At 35.9% G+C, this 11,079-nt stretch overlaps 1 protein-coding gene across 1 annotated transcript; it reads right to left on the bottom strand.

Moving 5' to 3' along the window:
• Positions 1 to 8,973: 8,973 nt before the first annotated feature.
• LOC118480235 (bromodomain-containing protein 4-like) lies at positions 8,974 to 10,738 on the bottom strand. Its single transcript, XM_035974973.1, has 2 exons — positions 9,270 to 10,738; positions 8,974 to 9,193 (listed from the first exon to the last, which is right to left on the bottom strand). Exons 1-2 carry the CDS (start codon positions 10,736 to 10,738, stop codon positions 8,974 to 8,976), a joined length of 1,689 nt encoding a protein of 562 aa, XP_035830866.1.
• Positions 10,739 to 11,079: the final 341 nt, after the last annotated feature.

The raw sequence follows: 11,079 nt of genomic DNA, 5'->3' as shown, positions 1-11,079 counted from the left end.
CCGTAGGGGGGGGGGGGGTTTGGCGTTTTTCCCCAAAAAGACCAACAACGCCCGGTAACCGCCCCCTGGGGCGTTCTTTTGAAAAAAATGGGTGAAGCGTGCTTTTTTTAACGCCTTGAACTTTATCTTTGGCCAATAACATTTTTTATGGTTTTTATTTTTATTTTTTATTTTTTATTTAATTCTATTAGAATATAATGCTCCACAAAATTTCAAGCTCCCCTACACCCTTTTTAACATAATGTCACACAATGCCCCATGCTGAATGGACTGCTACATGGCACAAAACACCCATGGGTGGGGACACTATCTTCCCCTACCACTACACATGGTCTAAGCTTTTAGTTAGTATTTAACACTTGTTAGCCTTAAGGTCCTAGCATGTACTTTAAACCAGTAGTAATTTTTTTTTGAAAGGCGAACTTTAAAATAGTAGTAACTAAAGTTGTTAATTTCCATAAATCAGAGAAATGGCAGTATAATTAACTCTATTGTAAATGAAAAAGATTCTAGGAGGGGCGGTCGCACATCATGATTCATGAATTCCTACTGTCTCCGTCTTCGTAATGCAATAATGTATTGATTACATCTAAGTAATTTGTGATGTTGATTATATCTGTTTAAAGTTTAAAGAGTTTGTAACTAACAAACAAGTTTGACATTTGTTTTAATAAAGTTTTCATTAATTTTTACCTATCGAGTAACTTTATACAGTTTAACGAGTTTGTAACTAACAAACAAGTTTGACATTTGTTTTTCATAAAATTTTCATTGATTTTTACCTATCGACTAACTTTATACAATTAGACTATAGAGTGTTGTTATGACTCTTATGACCACCATAACTTTTCATATAAGCGTCATGTCACTCATCTCTAATCCATTATCGAAAACTATCATTCCTGCATTTTACTCTTTTGTTATTTTTTTGAACGGTGACTTTCTTTTTGAGTAACCCAATGTCACACCGCCTAAACGGCAACCCTAGCCAAGATCTGCCCATACTACATTGTCTTAACCGGGCCCGCGCTGGATTGGTCAGACTTGGTTATGGCATTCCCCGGAAACCGTATTGCCTTCACACGAGATGCCTCGCTGAAGTAACAACCGGATGAAAACCGGGGTGCGGCTTAGAATCAAACCCCCTCGGTGGGTTTGTCACCATCATTACTCTTTTATTATTATTATTATTATCTATACTTTTTATAAAAGGAGAAATCTGAGTGACATAAGAAAAACTGATGTGTAGCCAGAGAGGCTGTCCAACAAGGCTTTTCTTATATCATTACTACATTATAAACCGGAATATATAAATCACTTTAAAATACATTTAATTTAATTTCAAAGCACTGCCTTGTGTATTCAAATGTTAAAGGTCTGACCCACATTCCAAAGGGCAAAGCATTGCCCATCTACAAGAAAGTATAACTTAGCAGATGGTTCATTTGGCAAACGTATACCTTAGCAGATGTTTTGAAATTGCGGGTAATTTCAAATTCAAAATGAATGGGGATATGTAATTTGCAATTAATGCAAATCATCTTCTTATATAAACTGATTTATATTCTCATTTCACTCTTCATATCTACATTCTCGTTTTCTCTTCTTTTGTATTTTCAAACCACATTTCTAATGTATCTCTCCCTCAAATCCTTTCTTCTCAATACTCGACATTTGTTCATAAAGGATAAGAGAAAACGAAAGCTCTCTCTGACCCACTTTCAGAACAAATTTTGGGGATATGTGGTTTGCCTTGATGATGGTAATGTGAAATATATATGATTATGTTTGTTTTGGTTTTTTATTTTTACTAAAGTTTTTTTATCTGAGTTATGACTAAATGATGATTGTGAATGATCTGAGCAGATGATGATGATGATGATTGTTCTACGGTTGTTTCCAGCATCATTATTCCAACATCGTTTAAAGTTTTTTTTTTTTTTTTTTTTGCTACTCTAATTTTGAAATTTTTAATTTTTAATTTTGAAGTGATATACTCTAATTCTCGCTTTATATTTCAGTCTAATCACAGTTGTTTGAAATTCATACAATCATCTGCGGGTTATTTTAGGTTTGTATTAAAAGAAGCATAAAGTTAAATTAAACAAAAAGAAAGATTATTAACTGTACATTTAAAATAATTTTTGCTTATGACTAAATGATGATTATATATGACTTGGGCAGATGATGATGATGATGATGATGATGTAGAACCCACAATAGTTCCTACTAAACGCAAGAAAGGATCTGCTACTGCTGTAAGATAAGATTTTATTTTACTAGAGATTTGTTCTTTCCTGCTTTTTTTGTATTAAAAGAAGCATAAAGTTTGGTTTAAAGCAACTCTTTATGAAGCAAGTTGAGGATTAAGTATATGAGGATAGGGCTACTCTTCAACAGCTGAAGAAGTGTTTTCATGTACTGCATCTTGGTCTGTTCACGAGAGACCAGGTTTCCAGAAACCTGATGGTGATGCATTCAGTACTTCCGTGGAGTTCATGACGATTGTCGAAGATATACATTGAGAAGTTCGGTACTCGATAGAGTTGAAGCTAAAAGCACTAAATTTTTGTTGTTAGATTCGTAAATTTCTTGGTGTTGGTGTTAAATTTTAAAGTTTCTATAACATCCCGAAAATATAAAACTTTATACTAAAATTATAAAGTATTAAATAAACAAGAACAAACTAACTAGGACGAAATAACCCAGTTAGTTACAAATCTTGTGCTAACTCAAAAGTGGGTTAAAAGCACCTAAATATGTACTAAAAGAAATTAGAGGGACTAAAAGTGTTTAAATGGAAACTAATTATAATAAAAAAAACAATTTATTAAACATAAAACACACATTTGTGTGTGTACTGGAAATCGATCAAACACAGGGGGCAACCCAAGCTCCCCCACAACCCTAGTTCTTGTCAAATCCTCTAAATTGAAGGTCCAAAACGAGTCCAAAACGAAATCTAAGCTTGGATTAGTGATCTCCATTGTAAGGAGATCATAAGGTATGTGAAATTTGATAAAATTCTCTACTTGAAATTCTCATGAACTTAGGGAATTCGAAATCTGATGATGCATGTGTGATATATAGATGAAATTGAAACATTGTAGTGTCTAGGAGTAAACCCTAGACAAGCACATGTTGAAATCATGCTTAATTTTAGTAAAATCCATGAACACCCTTGTAGGTGATTAGTGGGTTATGTAGAACTTGATAAACACTAGGAAAATTAGGGTTATTCTAGTGTAACTTGACATTTGTGAAGTGATTTCAGAATTTTAGAGGCTAACAATTATGTAAGATGGTTTGATTGATGTAAATTCGGGCTAAATGACAAGTTAGGAACTTGTTATTTAATCATGTAAAATTATGCCCTTAAAGTGTTCGTAGAAATGCCTCAAAGAATGCTTAAAACTGAAATTTAAAGTTAAAACGCATAATTGTGATGTTTTGGCAAACTATGCGATATATGATTGAAAAGAGTTCTAAACATGTCATGATTGAACTCTATAGGAAAAGATACCGGAGCGTCGAGTGGACAAGCCGGTGGCGACTTGCGTTTGAAGGGCATGCTTTGAAGGTACGTAACTTGACTCGTTACATTGAGTAATTTGATAACTCGAATATGTATAGTTGCGTTGTAGAATAAAGGTTGTATAGATTGAAGCGATAAGGTTCGTTATTTGAATTAGTAGGATAAGTATTGGTTAGAAGTCGTTTGGTAGTCATCAAAATGGAGGATTCCATAGATGAGCTAAACGGGTCGAATATTGTTGTAATTGTAGTGTTGAGTTTCCTTTTTAGCTAGCATAGGCGGTAATAATCACGAGAGCATAAAGCCATGTGATTGGTGATGAAATGTCGGTGATAATAAGCCCCGGGAGTTGGGAAAAAGGCGCCTATTGTTTACTAGAAAAAGGGGGAGCAAAATGAGTGTAACCAGAAGGGGTCGAATAATTGCATATTGATTTTTAGTCATTCAGTCCATAAACTAAATTTTCGGTATGGTAATCATTATAGACGCGTCGTTTATTAAATTACAGTCGTGTAGGAAAAAGGATCACCTAAAACGGACCTACGGATCAAAAGTTATGACCTTTTGAAGTTTAAACTTGAAAATTTCGGAGCTGGCAAGAAATGCAGGTCAAAAACCTGCACCTGCTGGAAAACGCTACCCCCCGCGCCACGCGACAGGACCACTTAAATCCGGCGCGACACGCGACGGCCGTCGCGCCACGCGAAGAGTTGTCGCAACACGCGACGAGATGAATTTCGAATTTTATTTTATTTTCCATGATTTGATGCTGGAACTTGTTTATTCGCTCTATATAAATGTCAAAACTAACACTTTAAGTGGTTTTGACCTTAGGTGACAAAGGGGACTTTACGGATGGCGATCAAGCATGTTTTGAAGAACCGAACACAACTTTGCAAGCTTCCTCGTTGATTTAATCTATGTTTAAACTATGTTTTTGGATGTAAACAAATTACTAATCATGTCATGAATATCTAAACTAGTTTGTAGATAACTAGTAGGTGGTTACTTTGAAACTTTGATTTGTGTTTATTAACAAGTAGTGCACTTTTTATATAAAATCTTGCATCTTCTTTTAAATTTAAATAGAAATATAGACGATTGTTACAGTTTCGTTGTTCGGTACTCGATGTAATTGTTGATCTTTTAATCCTCATAATTAAATTTTAATCCTAATAATGTTTGTGGAGCATTTTATTTTTTCTAATTTTAAGGTGAATAAGTATTATTATGTAATTTTTAATATCATCTGATTATTGCAGATCGGTACTTTTGATGTAGAAGTGAAATTGTCTCTGAGTTTAATTAGATTATGTTGATGTTGTATCAATTTCTATTAGTGTATAGATCTATCAAAGTTAAAGTTTGCCAAGAGTGAACATCTGCTCTAAATCATCATCTGTTGATCTAACGGCTGTTTGACTTGCTACTATTGCCAACATCTGTTGTTGCCTAATAGAGCTTTTCGAAGAATTTCCTCCTCTCACTTGTAAATACTGATGCATTTGTTACTTTAACTCTCTATCAAAGGTAAAGTCTGCCCAAAGAGAACGTTTGTTTAGTGGTGATCTTCTGCTAATCTAACGGCTGTTTGACTTGCTACTGTTGGCAATATCTGTTGTTGGCTAACAGATGTTCGCAATATCTTTGTCTGTTGGAGTTGCTGAAGCATTTGTTTACTATGTAGAGTATTGCTGGTCTTTAAATGAATTGATTTTTTTTATCTGAGTTATGACTAAATGATGATTGCAAATGAAGCGATTTTTTATCTGAGATTTTTTATCTGAGTTAAAATACATTTAATTTCAAACCACTGCTCTATATTCAAATGTCAAAGGTCTGGCCCACATTCAAGAGGGCAAACCACTGCCCGTCGCCAAGAAAGTATAACTTAGCAGATGTTTCCTTTGGCAAACATATACCTTAGCAGATGTTTTGAAAGTGCCGGTAATTTCAAATTCAAAATGCCTGGGGATATGTACTTTGCAATTAATGCATGTCACTCACTCAGTTCTGTCTTATGGTAAAGGCGTCTTATGGTAAATGAAGAGGTTAATTGTAATTGTAATAATGTGTTTAATTTTATACTTTTCCCATGGAAATGCATTAAAAGCCTAATGAGTGTCGCATCATATTCTTTCGTCTGACGATGTATTTAGTCATAACCGCCTTCATTGGGTATACAAAATACATTGGGCAGAGGTTTTCATCATTGCCGTTTTCATCCATCTACTCAATCATCTTCAAAAGTTTTTTGTTTATCAATATCATTACAATTTCTTTTACTTTCAAAGACGCATTGGTTCACTGTAAAATGGAAAACATTGGGTTTCAAGTGATTGTTGACGAAATTTTCACAAGGCTCTCTGCAGAAGATATTGGTCGTTTGAAATGTCTTTCAAAGAATTTTTATAGGGAACTGTCAAGTCATGGATTTCAGATGATGATGGTCTCCGAAGTGGAGATTCACTATGTCACACCCCGATATTTCCACATATTACCGGTGGGGAGTATCGCGACGTAGTTGATATTGTTATAGTCAAACAACACAATTTAATGCACAGCGGAAGCAAAAGATAAATATATTACAAACCGATTCGAAAGTAATATCAAATATTAAAACGGAATGTAAGATGGATCCACAGGCGGATCTAAAATAGAAAGATAACACTGTTCAACAGACTTTAGGCATCTAGAACTTGCAAGATTCCCTATTAACGTCCTGAGCTCCCAACCAATTACGTATAGTACCTGTCACTTAATCTTTTTGGAAAATACATCAGTTTACACTGGTAAATACAATTAACTGACTCATTTTGAAAATGTTTTAGAAAATTGATTTGAATGCACAAGGCACAAATATCTTTTTATTACTTGGGACAATTATATAAAAAATCTTGTATACAGATTTACATGTTCGTTATACATTCAGGGCCCGATGTAGAAACCGAGTCAAGATTAACAGACATGCCACAAGTATAGGCCCACAAGAGAGTGAGATACCGTTTCCCTTATGCAACTGTCAGGTGTATGCCTACACCCCGTGCTTAAGACGTGGCCATTTTATTATAATGATGCCAAGGATATCCGGGACATGGTCATTAACCCCTAAAGGCTTTTATTTCAAACAATACAGATTAAAACGGGTTACCTCAATAATTTAATCACAACACGATTAAACATTCAAACCCGACTTGTAGGATCGTTTTGCGACCTATATGAGTCGTTCAGAGTCAAATTTAAGCTGTTTGAAAGGCAGAAACAGTCAAACAACTGAGAATCAGTGATAGAAAGGTGTAGAAACAGAGAATTATACTTAAAACAGGTTTTTCATTGATTTTCAACTTGATTACACGGTGAGAAACTGGCAGCACTTCGTTACACGTTCTCTGATTTCGTACCAAATGAAAAACCAACACCTCCTATTTATAGGAGAACTGATTTCGCACGAAATGGCAACATGCCATTTCGTACAAAATGACCAAACTTGATTTCGTACGAAATGACCTAAAACCATTTCGTGCGAAATGACTTTCAAACATACATAACATTACATTTTGACATATTTAACCCTATTACAAGCTACCGACATGACCTAGACTTTAGACGTAGGCTATAGACATTATGAACCAACAAACTCCCCCTTGGATATTGCCGGAGTCTTTAGTCAGGTCTTCAAAAACTTCTTCACAGGGACTAAAACTTTTCCTCCCTTGGCTTAGGCTTCTTCAGTAACAACTTCCTAAGCTTTTCGTTCTCTTCGACCACTCGCTTTTCTTCTGTAGCCATCCTTTGCACAACAGTATGCCTTAACATATTGTCTTTTTCTTCACGAGCCTTTCTTTCTTTCTCAGCCTTCAGCGCTTCCTCTTTCTCAATCTTTCGCCACTTAGACGACCATTCACTCTCAGCATTTCTGGAAGCAGATAGATACAACCTTCTGAAACTGCATTGCCTGTTCTTTCTCTTCAGCTTTAAATCCGATCTTGTTAACAAACAAACATTCTATATCTTTCGCTGAGCAGTTTACCAACCACAATGGATCATACACATAGATGTGTCTAACTTCATTTTCAGCTCTGTAGGTGATCACAGCTTCAGTTGACAAACAACTGTATACCCAACACACAAACCCTTTATGGAAATCTTGTTCCATTTTCGGCACTGGAATGTTCTTTATCACTCTAGGCTTCTTTACATGCAAGATCGTCTCTTCAATGCCAGTCAATGGATCTATCCTCTTCACTTTCTTTGGATAGCGAGGTTTCCAGTTTTTGCATTCCTTGAAGGCTTCAAATTTCATTAGACCCCAAATAGGCACATCATGCTTCCTGATAGGATAATCTAAAGTTCTAACTTTTGAAAGTTCTTCAACATCCCACCATGGTAAGGACATGATATATAAAATGTACGTAAAGTATTGAACACCATACTCTCGTCAGATAGCATACACATTAACTTGTGGTAGAAAGCCCCAACGGATAATGTCACCCAATGAAACATCCCTATCTCTCTTATAAAACTTCAGTGGCCTTTTAAACTTTCTCTCCGTGTCTTTTCTGAACCATTTCTTCCTCTCTTCGCGACTTTCATCTTTCGTCGTCCCATCAAAATTCTTATCCTTTAAACATTCTTCAACTTTCCTTCTCAACTCATCAATGTTCGCTTGACTGAAGAATTCAACAAGTGTTGGAAAGTTTGAAGTATCAGAATTCACAGACGATTCTTCATCACTACAATCTTCAACCTCAACCCTATCATAATTGTCTGCCTCTTCAACATACTTGTACTGATAATTGGGCTGCTGGTTGATATCAAACTGGTTCAGTTCTTCTTCAAAGTCAAACTTGAAGTTAATGTCTTCAATGTGCGTCATCTTGATAATATCATCCATCGTATAAGTATGCCTGATTTCACCTTCCTCAACATCAAGTTCAAGACGCAAAATCAATCTTTCACTATCATCAACATTCTGATCATCAACGTTCTCCCCCTCACCTTCAGCATTCTCTAGCTCTTCATTCGCATCGTCACGAAGATAATCATCAACATTCTCTTCATTTGACGCTTAAGTAACCTTAATACCTGAAGTTCCCTGATCATCATCATTCCCATCATCATCATCATCATCATCATCATCATGGCTACTAGCATAAAACACATCATCTGCATCATCTTTCTTAGCCTCATCATCTTCCTCTTCTTCATCAACCTCATCATCTTCTTCATCTTCATTTATAAACGTCATCAACTTCAACATCTTCTTCAAAAATACCAGAAACTGCAGAGATAGGACGAGGATTTTGAATTGGTGATTCAGGTATAGTTGATGGAACAATTGCTCTCTCAGTATCTTCAGAAACACCTTCAACACTTTTACCCTTATTCTTCATCTCAGCATCAATCACAGCTTGACGACGAGCTCTCACCTCTTCAACTTAAATTTCTTCAAACTTTTGTTCAACAGACTTTCCAATCAAATTTTCTAACACTTTGTTCATCATATATATCTTGTGTTTTTTCTTTGCATTAGCAGCCTCTAACTCTTTGTTCTTAAGCTTGAAGTACTTCTTCTGTTCGTCTCTCTGAGCCTTTTCTTCTTCCAACTCTGTAATACGAACTTTCATAATATCAATCTCAGTCTCATCAACTTCAACTCTTTTCAACAATGACGAGTTTTCAGCTTTAACTGTTTTGACATGCTTTTCAAGTTTCTTTTTCACGATCTACCAACTTTTTATTCTCAATCAACACTTCTTCTACCTTCTTTTCCAACTTCTTCACTTGCTCATCATTCACAAAACTGAAATCTCCAATATCATCAAGAGCAATATTCACTGGGACTTGAGGAAACTCTTTAAAGCCTGAAGAACCAGGAGTGGTTTGAACTTGTGGTTGGGTAGATGGTGGTGTTTGAAAGATTTGTGATGAAGTGATAACAGGTTGTTCTTGAATTGGTGATTGGTGTGGTGGTGTAGATTGTTTTGGTGGTGATTGATGTGGTGGTGATAAAAGTTGTTCAGTTTGTGGTGGAGGTGATGGTGGTGGTGTTTCATGTGGTGGAGTAGGCTGTTTTGGTGGTGTAGTTGGTTTTGGTTTTGATGCGTGTTTAGGATTCAGCTTAACTATCAACTTTCTTCTTGCTGCTTTAGGAGATACAACACTTTTCCTTGCATTTGACTTCTTTCTACCACCAGATGATGGTGGTGTTTGAGAATCTTGAACATGCTCTGGAGACGGAATGTAAAAATCATCATTTTTCTCCTCTCTCCTTTTTCTCTTTAACTGTTTTTCTTTTTCAATTTCAGCCTGAATTCTTTTCAAACGTTCAGTTTCATCAATCTCTGATTCAGATGAGCTTGATGAACTTTTATCTTCTTTGTCACCTTCTTCACCAGCTGCCTTTTCACCTTCCAAATTTTTAGTAAGAGCTTTCAATAACTTTGCAGATTCAGGAGATAAACGAACATGATCTCCTTCAGCATCAGCATCAGCTTCAGCTTCATCTTCTTTCTCTGATTCATCAACAAGCATAGTTTCAACAACCTTCTTTTGACGCTTTTGCTTTGGTTGTGAAGAAGAACCCTCCTCAGCTTGCTCTTTTGGAGTTCTCTTGCCTCCTCTTTTCTTCTTTTCTTTTTCTTCCTTCAAGAACCACTCACTTCTTGTGTTCTTGAAACCTTCTAACTTTTTTAACTCATCCGCAACACTCTTTTCCTTTATCTCTTTATCATTTCTCCACTTGAGATGATCAACAGGATCTGGATCAACGTAATTTTTATCCTTGATAAACCCAAAGAAGTCTGCTTTTGTTGATGATTCCGGATGATTTTTGTGATATCTGGCCAATACTTTCAAAGTTTCATTATCCATGTGGAACAACGCCAACAAATCATTATTTTCATCTTTCTCAAGATCTGGATAAGCATGATCCAGTATCATCTGTACAAATCTTGGATAGAGCCATGTTTTGCTTTCTGATGTAATATTCTCCTTCATGTAGTGAAAAATGATTCTCGAAAAATTATATTTCTTGTTCAACACAAGTGCAGTCACCATATTCATCTGATAATCTCGCATTACGTCATAACCACCCTTCCTGTGGCTTAGTGCATGAACAATAGAATGAATAAAGAACTTGTAAGGCTTTGAGAAGTTTGCTTTCAAGTAGTTAGCGTTGTTCAATGGTCCACCATATCCCATCCTTAGCATACAACTCTTCACCATCCTTTCTGGAAACTTTGTCGAAGAATTTTCATCATCTGGAAGGTCCAAAACTTCTCGAACAAGTTGCTATGATCGGTTTATCTTGACCATTCAGACTAACAATCGAATTTATCGTTTTGCTTTCTTCGTTATACGTAGCATTCTCCCAGAAATGCTCAATGTGTGATCTGAAAACAAGATGTTGATTCGTCAAAGCTTTTTGTATCGGTAACATCTTCATAAATTCCAGAATTCCTTTGAATGCTGCCATCTTTGGTAGCTCCTCATCATACACACAGCAAATGTAGTGTAGTGGATCATACTGAACATTCGACGCC

Source organism: Helianthus annuus, chromosome 7 (genome assembly GCF_002127325.2).
Source record: "Helianthus annuus cultivar XRQ/B chromosome 7, HanXRQr2.0-SUNRISE, whole genome shotgun sequence".
NCBI classification, from domain to species: Eukaryota; Viridiplantae; Streptophyta; class Magnoliopsida; order Asterales; family Asteraceae; genus Helianthus; species Helianthus annuus.
Note: the sequence above shows the minus strand (reverse complement) of the source record. Positions and strands in the feature narration are given on the sequence as shown.